A 21983-nucleotide genomic window follows, 5' to 3' on the forward strand; every position below is an offset into this window, starting at 1 on the left:
GATGAGATCAATGCGGGGCAGTGGGCGGGCGCGCGCTCTGTTGATGATGTCAGTGCGGGGCAGAGGGCGGCAGGCGCTCCGTTGATTATGTCAGTGCGGGGCAGAGGGCGGGAGCGCGCTCTGTTGAAGATGTCAGTGTGGGGCAAAGGGCGGGCAGGCACTCCGTTGATGATGTCAGTGCGGGGCAGAGGGAGGCAGGCGCTCCGTTGATGATGTCAGTGCGGGGCAGAGGGCGGGCGGCTGGCAGTGTGGAGGCCGCTTGGCTCTTGTTCTGGGCACCTCGGAGCCGCGAGCGCGATCCCGGTTTTGGCCTCAGGACCGGCGATCGCCGTTTTAAGAAGCAGGAGACGCCGCTCGGCCCCGGGGAGGCGGCCCTGTTGTGATTGAGCTGACGACAAGACGGGTCCCCGAGGGAGAGGCCTAGTGACCCCGGCCTCGCCTCCCCGAGCCGGGCTGCTGCCGGCGGCGGGCCGCAGTGGCCAAGGGCTGGCCGTGCAGCCCATGTATTTCCCCGGCCGAGTGTCCGCTTGCCGCTGAGCCCAGGCCAAGCCCAGCCGCCGCCGCCATGAGCCGGTACCTGCCGGTGGCCAGGCAGCATTTCCTGGCGGCTGCAGCCAGCACCAGTGTGGTGGTGAAATCCGTGTGTGGGACTGTGCTGAGCCTTTACTGCCTCTCCTTCCTGATGGACACGGTACACGGCCTGGGGGTCACCCCGGGCTACCTCTTCCCACCCAATTTCTGGGTGTGGACCCTGTTGACCCACGCTGTGGTGGAGAATCATATCTGGGATGTAGTTATTGGTCTGGGGGCGGTGGTGGTGGCTGGCAGGCTCCTGGAACCTCTCTGGGGAGCCCTGGAGCTCCTCATCTTCTTCACAGTCATCAATGTGTCAGTGGGAATCCTTGGAGGACTTTCTTACCTCCTGACCTATGTGGCAACTTTCAACCTGGATTACTTATTTACTGTGCGCATCCATGGCATGTGGGGCTTTGTTGGTGGAGTGTTGGTGGCTTTGAAGCAGACCATGGCAGACACAGTGGTGATAAAGGTGCCACAGGTGCGAATGAAAGATGTCCCAATGATGGTGTTGGCTATTATTGGTGTCCTGCGGTTAACGATGCTTCTCAGTAGTTCACTGCTGGCATCTTACGGGTACGGCCTCCTGTCCAGCTGGGTTTATCTTCGTTTCTATCAAAAACATAGCCGTGGCCGAGGAGACATGTCTGACCACTTCGCATTTGCCACTTTTTTCCCTGAGATCCTGCAGCCACTTGTCTCCATGGTGGCCAATGTGATCTACAGTGTGCTGGTGAAGCTCAGAATATGTAAGAAGACAGTCAAGCGATATGATGTTGGGGCACCGTCATCCATTACAATAAGCCTGCCTGGCACCGACCCACAAGATGCAGAACGGAGAAGGTACTTAGAGCAACATTCCTTTCCGTTTCTGAAAAGTCATATTGGGAAATTTTGGTTTTAGTTTAACATCAATATTGAAGGAAATTCTGAAATCTTTAAAGATCAATTTATTAACGATATAATTGAAGAGGAAATAATTAAAAACAGTTAACATGGGTTTTTGGTTTGTCAAGTAAAATCTTCCTTTCAATGCAGCAGATGTGATGTACATGCGCTCCCACCCTACTCTCATCTACATCCTGACCTTTGGTGACACCATCCAAAAACACAATGTGTCCATTTTCACATGTATGCACTTTGCCAATACCCAGCTCTACCTCGCCACCACCTGCCGTGACTCCTCCACTATCTCTAAACTATGAGACTGCTTGTCAAACATCCAGTACTGGGTGAGGAGAAATTTCTCCAGTTAAATATTGCAGAGATTGAAGCCATTGTCTTTGGACCCTGGCACAAACTGCATTCCCTAGCTACTGACTCCATCTATTTCCCTGGCACCTGTCAGAGGCTGAACCAGATTGTTCACGACCTCTGTATCATATTTAACTGCGAGATGAGCTTGCAACCCCATATGCATCACCAATGTCGCCTATTTCCACCTTCATTACATTGCCTGATTTTCCCCCATCTCAGCTCATTTGCTGCTGAACCCTAATCTATTCCTTTGTTACATTGAGACTTGACTATTCTAATGCACTACTGACTAGGCCTCACATTGTACCCTCCACAAACCTGAGGTCATCAAAATCTCTGCTGCCTGTCTCCTTGTTGCAGGTCCTATTCTCCCATCACCTTTGTGCTCGCTGACCTACATTTGCTCCCAGCTAAGCAAAGTCTTGATTTTGAAATTCTCACCTTTATTTTCAAATCCCTCCATGGCCTCACCCATCTGCAATCTCCTCCACCTCCACAATTATCCCAAGTCATCTAATTCTGGCTTCTTGAGCATCCCCGATTTTAATTCTTGTACCATTAGTGGCTGTGCCTTCAGTTGCCTAGGACCTAAGCTCTGGAATTCCCTCCATAAATCTCTTCACCCCTCTACCTCACTTTCCTCCTTTTAAGACACTTAAATCTACCTCTTTGACCAAGCTTTTAGCTATCTTATGTGAAACCTCCTTATATGACTTGATGTTACATTTTGATAATTCTCCTGTGAAGTGCCTTGGGACAATTTGTCACATTTGGTATATAAATACAAGCTGTTGTATAATAGGAAATGTACTGGCAGATGGAATTTTACATCAGTAAAGGTGAGTGTACGTTTTACTTTTAAATATGTTTCTAACAGGAGAAAATTGACTGTCAGAAGGCAGAGGGATTTGGGGGTTAGAATATAGAAGACATTAAATGTAGCACTTAAAGTGGATAAGGCCATTGAAGAGCAAAGGTTTTATTACAAGAGGACTAGAATATTAAAGCTGAATGTGATCAATATCAAACCTTAGTAAGCCCACAATTGGGGTACTGAGTGCAGTTTTGAGCTGCAATCTACAAGAAGGATGTCCAAGGTGCAGTACAGATTCACTAGGATGCTGCTTAGTGTAAGGAAATAGATAGGCAAAAAATAACTTGAAAAATTGTGGCTGTTTTCAATCGAAGAGAGAAGATTACAGATTTAAAAGGTGTTTAAAATTGATAAGATGTAGTAAGATAGATAGAAGTTGACTTTCCTGTAGTTGAGGGGTCTTGAATGAAGGGTATAAATACAAAATTAAATGTAAGCAATTTAGGAAACACAGGAGAAATGATTGTCCAAAGGCTTGTGGAATCTATCATCAGAGTTAATGACAGAAGTAGCTGCTATGGCAACATTTAAGGACAGGTTAGATAGTTAGCTTTTTTAAAATTCATTCATGTGTTGCTGGCTTGGCCTGCATTTATTGCCCATCCCTAATTGCCCTGAAAGAAAGTGGGCTAGAGGGAACATGGGGTTAGAATACTGCTTGTGTAGAAGGTAAATATTAGCACTGTTTGGTTAAGCTGAACAGACTGTTCCCATGTTTTAATTCCTGTGATGTTCTCTGTCATCTGGCTTTGAGGGAGGGATTTGAGGAGGTAGTTAATTGTCAAAGCATCTGGGATTGCCTTTTTCCATCAGGATAACCCTAGAATGATGTCCAACCAAGACCACTCAGCACCTCACCTGATTACCAAACACAGAAAAAAGAGCTGAACTTGAGATGAGGTGAGAGTGACTGTCCATGACATCGAAGCAGAATTTAACCAAGTGCAGTATCAAGGAGCCCTGGCAAAACTGGAGTCAATGGGGTTTGGGGGAAAACTCTCCACTGGTTGGAGTCATACCTAGCACAAAGGAAGATGGTTGCTGGAAGGCAGTTATCTCAACCCCTGGATATCGCTGCAGGAGTTCTTCAGACTGTTCACCAGACTGATTCCTGGGATGGCAGTATTGTCGTATGAGGAGAGATTAGGTCAACTAGACCAGTATTCACTGGAAGAATGAGAGGGGATCTCATTGAAACATATAAAATTCTGACGGGGATGGACAGACTGGACGCAGGGATGATGTTTCCTCTGGCTGGGGGGGGGTCTAGAACAAGGGGGTCATAATCTCAGGATATGGGGTAGGACTGAGATGACATTTAGGACTGAGATGAGGAGAAACTTCTTCACTCAGAGGGTGATGAATCTGTGGAATTCTCTACCACAGGAGGCTGTGGAGGCTGAGTCACTGAATATATTTAAGAAGGAAATAGATTTCTAGACTCTAACGGCAACAAGGGGTATTGGGAGAGAGTGGGAGTACGGTGTTGAGACAGAGAATCAGCCATGATCATATTGAATGGCAGAGCAAGCTCGTAGGGCCAAATTACCTACTCCTGCTCCTATTTTTTATATATCAGGGTAGTGTCCTAGGCCCAACCATCTTCAACTGCTTCATCAGTGGCCTTCCCTTCTACATAAGGTCAGATGTGGGGATGTTTGCTGATGACTGCAGTGTTCAGCACCATTTGCAACTCTTCAGATAATGTTCCGGGTCTCCGGATGACTAGTCCCGTAACATAATCACTTTGCTTCCTGTTCTCTACAAGTATCAACCTAGATTATGTGCTCAGATCTCTGCAGAATAGATTGTATCCACAATGGTCTGATTTAGAAGCTGGAGAGCAACCAGTTAGCCGAAATAATGGAGGTGGCACTTTCTGTTGTAATCTCACAAAGTGATGAGGTGTTAGGCTAGATGAGTGGATATGCAGTGTGAGGGCGAATGAGGATAGGTGAATGGAAGTAGGGGGATGATATAGAGGTTTATGGGCAATTGTAAGTGTTGGTTAAAATCACCAAAGGTTGAAAATGGCCCAGCAAGGACTTTGGTAAAGGACTTGGCTGCCCAGTAGACAGAGAGGACTTTTGAAAGAAAGGTGTGGAACAGTGGGGGCACTCAAAGGTGTGGAACGGGAGCAGGGGCTGAAAGGTGTGGAACGGGAGCAGGGGCTGAAATGTGTGGAACGGGAGCAGGGGCTGAAAGGTGTGGAACGGGAGCAGGGGCTGAAAGGTGTGGAACGGGAGCAGGGGCTGAAAGGTGTGGAACGGGGGAAGGGCTGAAAGGTGTGGAACGGGAGCAGGGGCTGAAAGGCTTTATAAGGTGTTGGAGGGATAATGTGATGAGACAATGTGAACCAGAATGCTGCTATGACAGTGTGGACAAGGTATATGTGTGAACATGTATGTGCCTGAAGCAGCTTCAGTGAGGCCAAGAATTCAGGAAATGCATTAGAAAGGGCTTGTTTGCAAAGAATCAAACCTTTTGCAGGGCAGTCTGAAATAAAAGCAATAGTTGGAGATCATCCTGAAAGGGACTGATGGGACTGCTCACATTCTTGGAAAATAAACTAGTCAAACTTTGCTGACAGGTGCTCAACCTAACCGTTCAATCCCTCTTTCCCCCTCCCTCTCCCTCACAGCATCGGAATCAGAATAGGATATGATGCACTTTTAAATTGCAACTGATCTTTTTTTTATCAGTATGGCATGTGGATTTGGTAACCTTTTCCCTGAATCTCCTTTAATGCCCACCAGTTTTCCACAAGAATGTGTGCAGACCAAATGAGAGAAGAAAAACAAGCACAAGGAAACGAACTGGAATCATGGTCCAGTGAAATAAGACTTGGGGAAATGGGGAATTAAATGTGTGATGCAATGCAAGAAGGAATGATTTTCCTAGCCACTCAACAGAGTGTGCATGAATCGTTTCAAAATAACGAAGGATGGAATTGGGAAAGGCTTATGGGTCATGGAAGCTACTTAACATGTCCAGAAATCAAAGCAAACTGTGCTGAACTATTTAGCTAGAGCAAAAGAGTGAACAGGGTCTGCTACTGCACAGAGAGAAATAGGAAACGTGTGTAAAACATTAGAGCTCTAATGGTTACAGGATCAGTTTATACCCTAAAGTGCAGGAATTCTGTTTGCCGAAAAAGACAACTTTGGGCAAATAAAGATGTAAGACCGAATAATAAAAGAAAACACAAAAAAAATGGAATGGGAAAGGTACAAAGAACAGCAAAAGATGGAAAAGCAGATAATAACCAAAAAAGGGAAGCATGAAAATAAACTCGCAAAGGATATCAAAATAACACAAAACCATCACAATTACATCAGGAAAAAGATAGCAGCAAGAAGTAATGTGACATCTCTATCTGATAATGATATTGTTAATGACAAGAAAATGGTGATTATGCTGAATAATTCTATCAGTGTTTACAACAGAGGATGATGTCAGCATGCCAGATATCCCAAGGAAATTATTATTTAATTAGGGATCCAAAAAATTAAGTTATGTAGGATAACAGTAATGGATAAATTATTGGCACTAAAGAGTGATAAATCCTCAGGGCTAGATGGCTTCCATCCTGGGTTTTAAAAGAAGTAGATGAGAACATTGTAGATGCCCTAACAATAATTTTCCCAAGTTCTCCCAATTTGGAATTGTTCCTTTTGATTGGAAAATTGTACATGGCTCTCTCTTATTTGAGAAAGGTCAGAGAGGAAGCCATGGAATTTAAGGCCAGCTGTTGGGAAATTGCTAGTCTTAAGGTGACTAAACACCTTGAAATTTTTCAGCTGATCAGAGAGAACATGACCAATCTGACTGAATTTTTTGCAGAGGTAACCAAAGTAGTGGGCAGGGGAAATTTTATGGATGTTATTTATTTGGATTTCCAGAAGACGTTTGTCTGTCAGAAGAAACTGTTAACTAAAGTTAAAACTAATGAAATTGAAGACAAATCATTGATCTGGTTAGGAAATAGCCAGTGACAGGAGTTGGAGAGTAGTGAAGAAGAGTCTGAAGACGAGTCATATGGACTCGAAATGTTAACTCTGTTTTTCTCTCCACAGATGCTGTTAGACCTGCTGAGATTTTCCAGCATTTGCTGTTTTTGTTTCAGATTCCCAGCATCCGCAGTATTTTGCTTTTATATATGGACGGTAGTGATATTGGGCAGAGAGGGACTAGTGGTGTCCCACAAGGATATGTGGTGGGACCTCAACAATTCACTGTATTCACTAATTTAGATGATGGTTAGAAAGTCAGGAATCCAAATTTGCCAATGGCACAAAGAGAGGCAGTATTGTAAGCAATTTAGGTGCAAGCATAAAATGACAAAAATATATTGTAAGTGAATGAGGAAAACTGTGTCAAATGGATTTCAGTGCAAGCAGCTGTGAGGTCATCCAATTTGGACCTAAAAAGGATAAAACATGGTACTTTCTAAATGATGAAAAGTTAGAAACAGTGGAGGTTCAAAGAGCCTTTATAGGGCTATAAATAGGAAAAAGGGTGATAAGAGGAGTGGGGCAGATTAGGGACCAAAAAGGGATTTACGCACCTGTCGTTACCAAGGAAGAAGATGCTACCCGGCCATAGTGAAAGGGGAGGTAATTCAGACACTGGAAGGGCTTAAAATTGATAATGAGGCATTGACTAAGCTGTCTGTACTTAAAGTTGATAAGACACCAGGACTGGATGAGATGCTTCCAAGGATGCTGAGGGAAGTCAGAGTGGAAATTGCGGAGACATTGGCCTTAATTTTGCAATCGTCCTTAGACTCAGGGATGGTGCCAGAGCACTGGAGAATTGTAAATATTACACTTTTGTTCAAAAAAGGGTGTAAAGATAAACCCAGGAAATACAGACCAGACAGTTTAACCTCGCTGGTGAAGAAGCTTTTAGAAACAATAATTCACAGTCACTTGGGGCAAATGTGGGTTAATTAAGGAGACCCAGTATGGATTTGATGAGGGCAAATCATGCTTAACTAGCTTGCTTTCGTTTTTTGATGAAGTAACAGAGAGGGTTGACGTGGTGTACCTGGGCTTTGAAAAAGGGCATTTGATAAAGTGCCAGACAGCAGACTTGTGAGCAAAGTTATAGCTCATGAATAAAAGGAACAGTGGCAACATGAATTGGCTGATTGAGGGGAAACAGAGAGTAGTGGTGAATGGTTGTTTTTGGGACTGGAGGTAGGTTTATAGTGGAGTTCCTCAGTGGTCAGTGTTAGGACCCCTGCTTGTCCTGATATATATTAATGACCAAGACCTTGGTGCAAAGGGCACAATTTCAAAACTTGCAAACGATACAAAACTTGGAAGTATTGTGAACTGTGAGGAGGAGAGTGTAGAACTTCAAAAGGATATAGACTTGTTTGTGGAATGGCAGACAAGTGGCAGGTGAAATTTAATCCAGACATGTGTGAAGTGATTCATTTTGGTAGGAAGAACACAGAGAGACAATATAAAATAAAGGGCACAATTCTAAAGGGGGTGCATGAGCAGAGAGACCTGGATGTATAAATCATTGAAGATGGCAGGACAGATTGAGAGCGTGATTGATAAAACATACAACATCCTGGACTTTATCAATAGGGACATAGAGTATGAAAGAAATAAAGTTATGTTAAACCTGTATAAAACACTGGTTCAGCCTCAATTGGAGTATCATATCCAGTTCTGGGCACCACACTATAGGAAGGATGTGAAGACGTTGGAGAGAGTGCAGAAAAGCTGGACGAGAATGGTTCCAGGGATGAAGAACTTCAGTTACATAGAAGGATCAGGGAAGTTGGGATTGTTATCCTTGGAGAAGAGAAGGTTGAGAGGAGATCTGATAGAGGCGTTCAAAATCATGAGGGGTCTGGACAGGGTAAATGGGGAGAAATTGTTCCCATTAGTGGAAGGATTGAGAACCAGAGGACAGAGATTTAAAGTAAGCGGTAAAAGAAGCAATGGCGACATGAGGATAAACCTTTTCACTAGCGAGTGGTTAGAATCCGGAATGTGCTGTTTGAAAGTGCGATGGAGGCAGGTTTAATCAAGGCTTTCAAAAGAGAATTAGATCATTATCTGAAAAGGAGGAATGCACAAGGCTATGGGGAGAATGGTACTAGGTGAATTGCTCTTTTGGAGGGCCAGCACAGACATGATGGGTTGAATGTGCTGTAACCATTCTATGAAAGTCTAATGGAATGCTAACTTTTATATCTAGAGGACCAGAGTACAAGAGGGTAGAAGTCATACTTCAGCAAAACACAGCCTGGTTAGACCACACCTGGAGTGGTGTGTGCTGTTCTATGCATCATGGCTTAGGAAGGATAAATTGACCTTAACAGTGAGTACAGCATTGATTTACTAAAATGATGCCTGGACCCAAGGGTTAAGCAATGAGGAGAGATTAAACAGTGTTGTGCTCCCTGGAATTTAGAAGGTTAAAGGTTAATGTTTGATCAAAGTTTTCCAAGATATTAAGGGAAAAGATTGGTTGGGGTGTCTAGGACTAGGGGGCAAAAAATTTAGAGGGGTAGAGCTTTTCAGGAGTGAAATTAGGAATCACTTCCACAAACACAGGGCAGTAAATGTTTGTAACTCTTTCCTGCAAACTGCAGTTGATCAATTGTTAATTTGAAATCGCAGATAGATTGATAGATTTTTGTTAACCAGAGGTATTACGAGGTATGGGGTAAATGCGGGTATATGGAGTTAGGTTACAGATCAGCCATGATCTCATTGAATGGTGGAACAGGCACGAGAGGATAAATGGCCTCCCCCTGTAGTGAAAGTTGTACAGTAAACTTTGTGTTATCCGGCATATTCTTTTAAAAGGCCAATCACTTCCAGTGTTCAGATAATGCATTCTTTAAAAAAACTAATAATAACAATAGATTGTAAATCTGCAAAGTAGTTCTTAGGCTTTACATTGCAATTATTAAATCATTGGGTCAGTTTTGGTTAACGTGCCTAAACAAAGGTAAACAAACATCTTGATGAAAACAAAATACTGCAGATGCTGGAAATATGAAAAAAAGAAGCAGAAAATGCTGATAAAACCCAACAGGTCTGGCAGCATCTGTGGAGAGAGAAACAGAGTTAACATTTCGAGTCCGTATGACTCTTCTTCAGAGCTGAAGAGAAGTAGAAATGTGATGGATTTTATACTGTTTAAGCAGGCGTGTAAAATTAAAGCGCATGGGATTGGGGGTAGTGTATTGAGATGGTAGAAAACTGGTTGGCAGACAGGAAACAAAGAGTAGGAATAAACGGGTCTTTTTCCGAATGGCAGGCAGTGACTAGTGGGGTACCGCAGGGATTGGTGCTGGGACCCCAGTTATGCACAATATATATTAATGATTTAGATGAAGGGGCTAAATGTAATATCTCCGAATTTGCAGATGACACAAAGCTGGGTGGGAGGGTGAGCTATGAGGAGGATGCAGAAATGCTTCAGTGTGATTTGGACAAGCTGAGTGAGTGGGCAAATGCAAGGCAGATGCAGTATAATGTGGATAAATGTGAGGTTAACCATTTTAGTAGCAAAAACAGGAAGGCAGATTATTATCTGGCAATAAATTGAGAGAGGGGAATGTGCAACAAGACCTGGGTGTCCTTGTACATCAGTCGCTGAAGGTAAGCATGCAGTGCAGCAGGTAGTAAAGAAGGCAAATGGTATGTTGGCTTTCATATCGAGAGGATTCGAGTACAGGAACAGGGATGTCTTGCTGCAATTGTACAGGGCCTTGGTGAGACCACACCTGGAATATTGTGTGCAGTTTTGGTCTCCTTATCTGAGGAAGGATGTACTTGCCATAGAGGGAGTGCAGCGAAGGTTTACCTGACTGATTCCTGGGATGGTGGGACTGACATATGAGGAGAGATTGAGTCGATTAGGACTATATTCACTGGAGTTCAGAAGAATATGGGGGGATCTCATAGAAACCTATAAAATTCTAACAGGACTAGACAGGGTAGATGCAGGAAGGATGTTCCTGATGGTGGGGGAGTCCAGAACCAGGGGTCACAGCCTGAAGATATGGGGTAGACCATTTAGGACTGAGATGAGGAGAAATTTCTTCACCCAGACAGTGGTGAGCCTGTGGAATTCGTTACCAAAGAAAGTAGTTGAGACCAAAACATTGTATGCTTTCAAGAAGGAGTTAGATATAGCTCTTGGGGCAAAAGGGATCAAAGGATATGGGGAGAAAGCGGGAGCAGGCTATTGAGTTGGATGATCAGCCATGATCATAATGAATGGCGGAGCAGGCTCGAAGGGCCGAATGGCCTACTGCTGCTCCTAGTTTCTATGTTTCTATAAGATAGAAAGTCAGGGATAGGTGGGAGCTAAAGAGAGATTGACAAAGATGTCATGGACAGAAGACAAAGGGAATGTTAATGGTGGTGGTAAAGACTAAAGAAGGTGCTGATTGTGGCATAAAGGTAAAAGTAGAATGTGTTAATAGCAGAACAAGGGTCAGTGCTCTGTGAAAGCACAACATGGAAACAAGTGACAGATGGCCCTGTGGGGATGAGAGGCTGTACAAAATAGTCTGTTGTTCAACTGGACTGTATGTGAATCATGATGAGGGAAAAGACCCCTCAAGTTCATCCAGACTGCGATCATGTCCATCATGATTCCCCATCCCACTTGAAATTTAAGTATCTAATTTAAATATCTAGATTACCCAGAATACCTGTGCATCTCTAAAGTATAGAGCTGTAGCTATTGGAGTCTCTCATGGAAATAAGACACCTAAGATGAGGCATCGATCTGGTGCCCCGCCTGCACCTTCTTTCAAGCCTTAGTATCCTTTAATGATAGGCACCAAAACTGGACACAGCAATTCCAAATGCAGTGGTGCCAAAGTCTTTTAAAGTTTAAGTATAATGCTCTTTCTTTATTTACCCAGAAGAATGGTTACACAGGAATGAATTACAGGCTGGAATGATAAAGGTTCGAGAGTGATTTGAAATGGAAAATTAATGGTGGGGTCTGGATGTTTGTACATATAACTGAAAGCAGGAATGAATGTGATGGTGTTAGGTCGGAATTACAAGAATTTAACGCCGTGATGAGGAAGAAACAGTGAGAAATTGGGATGATGCAAAATGTGGAGGGCAACTTGGAAGTGTATCCCTATGAAGTTGCTGCTGTTGTCCATAGTGATAGGAGTCAGAGGAGAAGGTGACCTGTTGAAATAAGCTTAGTAAGCTGCTGCATAGTAAGTCTTGTCGATAGTTCATATGTAGGCACTGTGCCTACATAGCACAGTGAGTATTTATTGAATCCAGTGACAGGGACATTAATCAAGCTGGTTACTCTGTCTTGGATATTGCTGAATTTTTAAAATGTTGCAGTTACACCTTTTCGGGCAAGTGGTGATTATTCCATCACATTCTGACTTGTGCCTTTTGGGTGGTGAGGTTTTGAAAGGTTGGTACTTGCTGTTCACCAGAGCACTCAGCCTCTGCTATTCTTATGTAGCCATGGTGTTTTTTAAAAATTCATTCATGAGATGTGGGTGTCGCTGGCTAGGCCAGCATTTATTGCCCATCCCTAATTGCCCTTGAGAAGGTGGTGGTGAGATGCCTTCCTGAACCACTGCAGTCCATGTGGTGTAGGTACACCCACAATGCTGTTAGGAATGGAATTCCAGGATTTTGACCCAGCGACAGTGAAGGAACAGCGATATATTTCCAAGTCAGGATGGTGTGTGACTTGGAGGGAAATTTCCAGGTGGTGATGTTCCCAGGTGTCTGCTTCCTTTGCCCTTCTAGATGGTAGTGGTTGTGGGTTTGGAAGGTGCTGTCTAAGGAGCCTTGGTGAGTTCCTGCAGTGAATCTTGTAGATGGTACACACTACTGCTACTGTGCATCGGTGGTGAAGGGAGTGAATATTTGTGGATGCAGTGCTAATCAAATGGGCTGCTTTGTCCTGAATTGAGTCAAGCTTCTTGAGTGTTGTTGGAGCTGCACTCATCCAGGCAAGTTGAGAGTATTCCATCACACTCCTGACTTGTGCCTTGTAGATGGTGGACAGGCTTTGGGGAGTCAGGAGGTGAGTTACTCGCTGCAGGATTCCTAGCCTCTGACCTGCTCTTGTAGCCACACTATTTATATGGCTCCAGTTCCGCTTCTGGTCGATGGGAACCTCCAGGATATTGATAGTGGGGGATTCAGCAATGGTAATACCATTGAATGTCAAGGGGCGATGGTTAGATTCCCTCTTGTTGAAGATGATCATTGCCTGGCATTTGTGTGGTGTAAATGTTACTTGCCACTTGTCAGCCCAAGCCTGGATATTGTCGAGGTCTTGCTGATTTGATAAGGGCTCGTCCAGTTCACTGGTTAGTGGAGGAAATTGGTGGTGGTGTTAAAAGTGGCTGGGTTTTTTCTTGGTAGAGATGGTCATTGCCTGACATTCATGTGGTATGAGTGCTACCTTTTGTTACTTAAATATGCACACCAACTGCAAGACTTGCTTCAGTGTTTGTGGAATTGTGAATGGAGCTGAACTGATTATAAGTGATGGTAACTTTATGTTGGAGGAAAGGTCATTGATGAAGCAGTTGAAGATGGCTTAGCCTAGGAGACTGCCCTGAAGAACTCCGACAGTGAATTCCCGGGGTAGTGATGATTGGCCTCCAACAACCACAAACATCTTCCCATTTGTCCAGGGTCATAGGTGAAGGGTTTTCCCCTTGATCCCAATGACCTCAGTTTTGCTAATCCTCCTTGGTGCTATTTCAATACTGTTTGCTGAGGACAGTTGCTTTTACCCTCCTTTTACATTTATGTGAGGATAAAAGCCATGAGATCTGGAACCATGTGATTCTGGGGGAGCAGATTATTAGTAAACAGGCATTTCTTTGGTTGATGGGGCAGAAAAGGCCAGGCTGTTCTACTTTCTATGTATGTAGCCTGGTAGGAGTCAATGTTAGAGTTGCACTGGAGCAGCTTGGCTAGAGGAGCAGCTCGTTCTAGTGCATAGATCTTAAGCAAACCGCTGTGATGTTGTCAGGACCCAATGTCTTACTGCTGGATCATTTTTCAAGTAGCAAACTGAAATTTGAGTCTGAGTTTAGGTGGAATTTTAATTGGGTTGTCATGGTTAAAATGTGGAATAATGAATAGCCGGGAGTGAGTTATAGAATGGAATCTAATTGAAGGATTTGAATGATTTTTAGACTATCCTGTAGGAGAGGCAAGTTACTGGCTGGAATATAACCATTTCATTGATTATTTTTTCCACTGAATTATCCATTGTCTCCATAGGACCTCTCCCATCATCAATACCTAGTAGCGCATCATAACATTGGACCTTATTTTAAATTTAACCCAATAAATGGCAGTAATATGATGCATATATGTTTATAGTTCAAGAATCCTTAAAATCAGCTGCTTGAAAGCAAAGGAGAAGATTGTAATTTGTAACTGTTTAAATATTCCTACGAGGCCCTTCCTGGATTTGAATTACTGCCAATCATACATACGTTTTGAACAAATTACTCCTTGTTCAAAGTAGGTTGGCTTTGCTCCCTTGCGCTTTACAGACGGGCACTTGTATGGAGTTTAAATTTGGGGTAAGATTCTAGCAGATTTTTTTTTTAACAGATGGACCTGTGACTATTAATGGGTGTGTTACAGAGTTAAAATAAGACAGGATTGCTGCATTTTATGACTTTTTTCTCAGCTTGATGCTCAAAGTTTCCTTTTGACAGCAAGTTTTGGGAGCCAAAAGCATGTTAGATAATTTTGTTTGATCCTTGCAGGAGATGGCACATTGCAACAGATGCACATTTGTATCATAAGTAGATTGTAATCTACTAAATTGTTTTTTTCAAAGAATGCTATTAATACAATTCTGTCTAAATGCATTTGAGGATTCCAAAGAGTTTAGATGACCCACTAATATTTTTCAGTTGTAGAATAAACCATTTCTTGTGTACACACTTCCCCAGTGTCATTTACGAGGCTTTGTACTATTGCTTCTTTGTGATGAGTCAGTGTGCACTGTGAAAGAAAGACTTGAATTTGTATCGTACCTTTTATACCCTCAGGATGTCCCAAAATCCTTCACTTTATGAAGCATAGTCACTGTTGTAGGAAATGTACACAGCAGGCTGACATAAGCGTTGATTGAACAATCAATATTGACCAGGACACCAGAGAGAGCTCCCTGCCTCCTCCTTCAATAGTGCCATGGAATCTTTTATGTCCACTTGAGAGGGCCTTGATTTAACATCTCATCTGAAAGTTGGCACCTCCTGACAGTGTAGTATTTGTCAGGACTGCACTGGAGTGTGAGCCTAGATTATATTCTCAAGCCTTTGGAGTCTGACATGAACCTACAACCTTCTGACTCGGGCTTCAAGGCAGCACTCTCACTGGCATCTAGAAAAATTGAACAGGGCAAGCTGGAGTGGGATCATTTTCTGCCCCTATGGACCAGAACGCTTTATTAAGTTTCACCATACAATAGGTTGTTGCTGAAGGTAAATGGGATTGATGGTATTATATTAGCATGGATAGAGGATCAGTTTAAAGACAAAAACGGAGTAGGAATAAACAGGTAATTTTCACGTTGGTAGGCTGTTTCTAATGGCCTGCCACAAGGTTCAGTGATGGGGCCTTAGCTATTTGCATCTTATGTTAATGACTTGGATGAAGAGACTGAGTGTACTGTATCCCAAGTTTGTGACAATGCAAAGCTAGGTGGGAAAGTAAGCTGTGAGGAGGACACAAAGTCTGTAAAGAGCTATAGATGGGTTAAGTGAGTGGGCAACAAAGTAGCAGATGGAATATAAGGTGAGGAAATGTGAGGATAGTCACTTTGGTAGGAAGAGTAGGGAATCAGAACATTTTTAAATGTTGAAGAAATTATTAAATGTTTGTTCAAAGGGATTTGGGCGTCTTTGTATATGAAAAAAAGTTAACATATAAGATACAATAAGCAATGAGGAAGGCAAATGATATGTTGACCTTTATTGCAAGTGATTTGGAGTACAAGAGTAAGGGAATCTTGCTGCAAAAGTGCAAGACTTTGGTGAGATCAAACCTGAAATAGTGTCCAATTTTGGTCTCTGTGCCCAAGAACGGATATACTTGCCTTAGAGGGGATGCACCTAAGGTTCACCAAATTGATTCCTCTGGTTGTTCTATGAAAAGAGATTGAGTTCTGTAGTTTGGAAGGATGAGAGGAGATTTCATTGAAGTATAAGATTTTCACAGGGTAGATGCTGAGATGCTGTTTTCCCTGGCTGGAGAGTCAAGAACACTGAGGCATGGTCCCAGGATAAGGGGTTGGCCATTTCAGATTGAGATGAGAAATGTCTTTACTGAGTGTTGTGAATCTTTGGAACTCTACTCCAAGGGCGGTGGATGTTCAGTCATGGTGTATATTCAAGGCTGAGATTGATGGACTTTGGACTCTGAATCTAGGATTATGAGGTTTGGGCAGGAAAATGGAGTTGAGGCCAAGGATCAACCATGATCTTATTAAATGGTAGAACAGCTCAAGGGCTATGGCCTACTCCTACTCCTATTTCTTATGTTTTTTTGCTTTGGGTCAGTTACATGCAGCTACTTTGCTCAACTGTGAGTGAATCTGTAATCTAGCTGAAGAATGTTCATTTTTCTGTTTGTTGGCAGACTCTGGGCTTTTGGAGTGTATGTTTGCCTGGACATGCCTCAGGTTTTGTCCCAGTATCAGCCTAACCATCAGCCTTATTTCACTTAATGTCTCATCTGAAAGATGGCACCTCTGATAATGCAGCACCCTCTCTACTGAAGTGTCAGCCTAGATTATTTGTCCAAATCCTCAAGTTTAATATTTTATATTCTAGAATTAGGCCACCCCATCACCACCGCATTTCTAGATTAAGAGCTTAAAACCACATAATTTACACCTAACACAAGGGGAAGGGTACATAAACACACTGACCGGAAAGGACAATTATGGACACACATGCAAGATCAGGAAGACCATTTAGCCCACCTTACTTCACATATCCAACGAGTTCCTAAATCATCCCCACAGTAACATCCAATTGTTTTAAATAATCCAAGGATTTTCACCTCCATTATATCCAGAATCCTGTTCCCTATATTGATTCCTCTGTTTTAAAAATCTTCCTGAATTTAGCTTTCATTAGGCTTAACCATCTTCAGCTGCTTCATCAATGACTTTCCCTTTATCAGAGGGTCAGAAATGGTGTTGTTGCTGATGAGTGCAAACTGTTCAATTCCATTTGCAATTTCTTACATAATGTAGACCATTCCCAAATGCAGATCATACCCAGGCTTCGGCTGCTAAATAGTAAATAGCATTTGTACACAAGTGCCAGGCAATGACCATCATTGGCAATGGCTGAGTTTTCCACAATCAACATCCCGGGGATCACTGTTGACCAGAAACTAAACTGGACCAACCAAATACTGCAGTGGTTACAAGAGCAGGCCAGAGGCTGGGTATTCTATGATAAGTACCTATTAGGTAGAAGTCAGGAGCAGGATGGAATACTCTCCACTGCCAGTTGGGGCTGTGCAATTTATGCGTCTCTGATTTGGTTTAGTGCACTGTGACATTTCACCTTTAGGACCTTAACTTTAGTCCAGTCTACGAAAGTTTCCTATCATTAATGGCTTGTATGGTCCTGTATGAAGTTAGTTTGGGACAGTTTCTCAGTACCCAATATTAAGATTTAAAATGATCACAAGAATGTAGAGAATGTCTGATGTAATTAGATCACATTGCTAAACTGGATTAGGACAGAGTTTTTGACAGAGGTGTGAATGCCTTTTGGGTGCATTGCTGTTTTCTATTTCCAGCTAAAACTGTGACAATGTGACGAGTGCCATGTGTTGTCTCCTGTGGTTTTCTCCTCATCCTAATACATGGTTTTCATTTTATCAATTTCAGAAGGAATGAGGGGCTGTGTGAACCTACCAGCATTCAAACACAAGACCCTCTGGCCTAGAGTTTGAAACTGAGCTGCCTGTTCTGTGTTGTAGGATTCAGTGCTCCACTCATTGAGCTAACAGATCCATGTCAGGATCAGACCACTGCTGGAGTGGATTAGTTCAGCCTGTATCCGAACTGTTGTTGCACCTGGCCTCTTCAATCCTGACCTCAGGATGCTATAAGTGATAAATGTTCCATTCTTTGTGACTTATTATGCTAATCAATGTGAGGGATGGCCATGCTGAGGAATGGAGCACTTGTCCCACTTCTGTCACCAGCTGTTGGCATCGAGCCTTCGCAGGCCAGGTAACAAAATGCAAAGTAAAAACTCTAGCCTGAGAAATGTGCCTCTTATCATGTCAAATTCAAATGTTCTACTCCCACAAATTTGGTGCAGAAATATTGACCATATTATGCTGATACCACCTAGGAGCTGGGTTGTAATAATCCCAAACACATGGGATTCTTGTAGCCAGCGGAGAGAGACTGATCATCTAAAACTGTGAGATGGACTAGAACACAGAAGCAGATTTGAAAGAACTATTCCTTCACCCCAAAAACCTTCCCTGTTGTGCAAAACTAGTGACAGGGTATGAAGTTTTCACCTATGAAATGGAGTACAAGCCCCAATTCAAAATGACTTGTTTGATTTTTTTGGTGCTTCTGACCAAAGAACATGGAAGAACCTTTAGGCATGATCGGGAATGCCTTCAAATGAATGAATGTAAAGATGCTAACTTTAATGTTGGGTAATTCAGACAGTAAAGCCCTGCATTTGTAATGGGTGCTGGATACCCCCAAGTAATTCTCTTTATAAGAGTCACCAGAGCTTCTATTGATGTAAAACAAGAGCTTACTATTTACACCCATATCCTGAAATACTTCTTGTGTAGACCTTCCTAGGATTGGTAACTCCAACTTTGTCAACAGTTTGTTGAAGGGTTGAACAATAAACTGTACAGGTAAGAATATAGCAGCCACTAAGCAGTAAGAATCGGTAGCATTTGGATCTGTTGTTGATCTCATTTATTAGATTTGGAATGTTTTGATTGTTTGGTATGTGGTGAATGTTCAACTGATTTGCACTTTGAATATTCAAAATGTTTTCCCCTTCTGCTTTTTGCCCCTAGACAATTGGCATTGAAAGCCCTGAATGAACGGCTGAAACGTGTTGAAGATCAAGTAGCTTGGCCCAGTATGGATGAAGATGACAAAGAAGATTTGTCTGATATGCCTTTACTTCCCGAGAGCAGCAAGAGCAATGGAGATGATTCTGGAGCAGCGGAACACATTGCATTCCAAGGACTTTCATCAGGATCTTAAGAGACCATCAATGGATAAATTGTCCAATTGAGTGGGAGTGAAATGGCTTTACTGCTGCACAGATACCACCAATATGCATCAGTACTTCAAACTGTTTAACTGCAGCACCTTCAATCTGTATGGAAAATAAGTTCAGCAGTAAAAAAAAAAGATTATAAAGGCCTGTGCAACTGTGGTGCTCATAGCCTGGCTTCAGCAGGATTTAATATTTCTTTAACTCTAGCTGGTGGCTATAACTATTAGAGGTGGCATTTGAACTGATGGTGAATTAGATGCAATTTTTGCAGTTAGTCCTGAAATTTCATTAATTTACAGTCTTTTGAAGTGTCCTTTTCTGAATAGAGCAAATAATTAGCATAATTGAAATGTTGTAAAGAAAGGTAGTCAAGAGGAGGTATTGCTGCCACTGAGATCAGATCAAAAGGAACAGACTGAAAATAGCTCCCAAGTTGTCCTTTTGTATAATGTGCCAAAAAGAATAATATTCCACATTGCAAAACCATGCTATCTGTGGGACATTGAAAGCTGGCACCACTGAATCCCTGTGGCAGTAGTTTTCTATCTCTGGTGATCCACATTATTGTGTCTGAGCTTGTCACAAGAATATTTTAATGGATTTACCTTTTGCAATTTTTTTCTTTTCACTAAGTTCCTGCCATCATGTGTCTGAAAAATTAATAACATTCCAGGTTACATATGATCATAAGGGTAAGCAGAATCCAAAATTCGATCATGTTGGGTAATTTGATGCCCCTTGGTATTCCCCACCTTGCTCCCTTGTTGAGCTTCTTGTCCTGTTGATCCTTCAGCTAAGAGTGTGAATGGTATGATCCCTCAGTAAAAGTTGCTTCAATCTGATTGGAGATTTTTTTGAGAGAGAAAGCAAGCAAAAGTTTGCCCCTCCTCCCACTTCACCTCAGCATTGGACAGGTTTGGAAGATTACCTTCTCAAAAGGCTGACAAATTATTGGTGCTGGCTCTGAATTTTCTGCATGAAAGCTGTAAAGGCTACAGGTGTATTTGGAGTGAACTGACTTGGGAATATGGTATTTTGTATCCTCTAATTGTAAAAGGGACAGTGAAGGTTTTTGAAAACAATCGCTTCAAACAACCACTAACTTCCTTATAAGCTTCTTGACTTGTTTTCTTTTGTGAAACATATAGATCTGAGAAGGCCCAGTTCCTTATCTCTGTCCTTTTATACAAGAACTAGCTGTTACCGTACTTGACTCAAGTAGCAAACAGAAACAGCAATCGGACAAATGTCCGTAACGCATCTATGATTTAATATGGTTACTAAACCCTCCATGAAATGGGTTAAGAAGTCAGTCCAACAAACCTCTTGGTGTTTTTGAGAGTCCCATTTAAAAGTGTTGCAAAACTATCTCCTCTTTCCAATCAAAACTTTTTGCAAGGTGATTAATGTCAGACAGTGCTGAATGTGGTCAGCATTTGGCATATCTCTTCTATAAAAGCACCATTCTAATTTTGTCTAAGAATTTAATAATCATTATGGCAAACATATAACAAGGAAGAGTGGCTATCATTTTAATGCATTTAAATGTGCAAGATACTTTAATGTAAGATTATTTTTTAAAACAAGTATTAGTTTCATCTAAGTGATTTAGTGTTATTTTGATTTTCTGTGGATGGTGTCATTGTCTTAATGCTGTGCTGTGTACTTTACCAGAGTAGCATTTACCAACAGACTAATCTCTTTTACTGGGCTTCACTTAAGTTGTAGGTTTCTTTCATATATCCCTATGTATCATAGTTGCGCAGGTCAATCCAATAAACTTTGCAGTCTCATGTGTTCACTTCTCATAACGCCAAAAACATTTGTTTCAGCTGAATTGATCAACCAGTGTTTTTTTCCAATTTTTTAATTGTCTTTGATTTGTGATTAGAAATCATGAGTATGATTTTTATTGGATTAATAATCCAGAAAATGTGAGCGCAAATCCGATCAGGGCAGTTTGGGAATTTGAATTCAGTTTTTGTTTAATCTGGTAAATTAATCAGTAAAAGTAACACCGTGACTCTGTTGAATTGTCGTAAAACCCCAGTTCGTTCCCAAATGCCTTTTGGGGAAGGAAACCAGCCATCTTTATCAGTTTTAGCCTACATATGAACCCAGTCCTGTACCTCTGATTGACATTTCACTGCTGTCTGAAGTGGGCTAGCAAGACACTCCATTGTATCAAACGGCTACGTTGCACTGTCTTGGAGAGGGGCTACCACCACCACCTCAGGGCAGCCAGGATTGGGAAATAAACACTGGTCTTGCCAGAAATGCCCACGACCCACAAATTAATTTTTTAAAAAGCAACCATATCTAAAGTACACCAACAAAGTTATTTTAATTAAGGTAGAAAGGTAACTAGGAAAAACTATTTTGAATTTCGATTTCTGTCGTATGTGAAGATGATAGCAGGAGAGGGAATGTGAGAGGAGGCATTCCCTATGCCAGCAACCTGGAAAGGGGCAGCTAATTTACCTGTAGGAGTTAGTCTTGAATCAACTTTATCTTTATATAGGTCCGGTTCAGTGCCTTGATTTGATTTAATATTATACCTATTGGCTGTATAGGTTTGATGGCCAAAAACCGAGATGGGAGGGTGTCATGGAAAGAGAAGACCAAAACAGAAAATGTCTGGTTTGCTTTATAACTCATGTCTTGCTCATGAAATTGCACTCATAAAAGTTGGACATTTCATTCCTACAATTTTGTTTGTGCTTACGGATTACCCAGTGGTTTTTATTACAGGGAATTTCATCCCATTTCCTTTGTCTCATATATTTGCCCGTCTGCCCAGGTTTTCTCTTTCCAAAGTAAGGAAAGATTAGACTGGATGGCAAGTAGATAAATATGCCAAGTGTCTAGTTGGTAAGAATGCAGTCCTTTTTTGCTGCTTTGTAGGAGTTTGAAAATCTCCCTTTACATTTATTAGGAGAGAAATTCTGCTCTGATATTTCAGTTACCCAT

The 21983-nt window shown here is 42.2% G+C and overlaps 1 protein-coding gene across 1 annotated transcript; it reads left to right on the forward strand.

Annotated features, from left to right (window-relative positions):
* Positions 1-214: 214 nt before the first annotated feature.
* tmem115 (transmembrane protein 115) lies at positions 215-20810 on the forward strand. The gene is made up of 2 exons (XM_078543866.1): positions 215-1419; positions 18805-20810. Exons 1-2 carry the CDS (start codon positions 566-568, stop codon positions 18995-18997), a joined length of 1047 nt encoding a protein of 348 aa, XP_078399992.1. The 5' UTR covers positions 215-565; the 3' UTR covers positions 18998-20810.
* Positions 20811-21983: the final 1173 nt, after the last annotated feature.

The sequence above is a fragment of the Cetorhinus maximus genome, chromosome 6 (genome assembly GCF_964194155.1).
Source record: "Cetorhinus maximus chromosome 6, sCetMax3.hap1.1, whole genome shotgun sequence".
Taxonomy (NCBI): Eukaryota; Metazoa; Chordata; class Chondrichthyes; order Lamniformes; family Cetorhinidae; genus Cetorhinus; species Cetorhinus maximus.

Coding starts and splice junctions, on each gene's coding strand:
- tmem115 (XM_078543866.1), top strand. CDS start 566: ATGAGCCGGTACCTGCCGGTGGCCAGGCAGCATTTCCTGGCGGCTGCA. Junction 1,420..18,804: donor CAAGATGCAGAACGGAGAAG/GTACTTAGAGCA, acceptor TTTTGCCCCTAG/ACAATTGGCATTGAAAGCCC.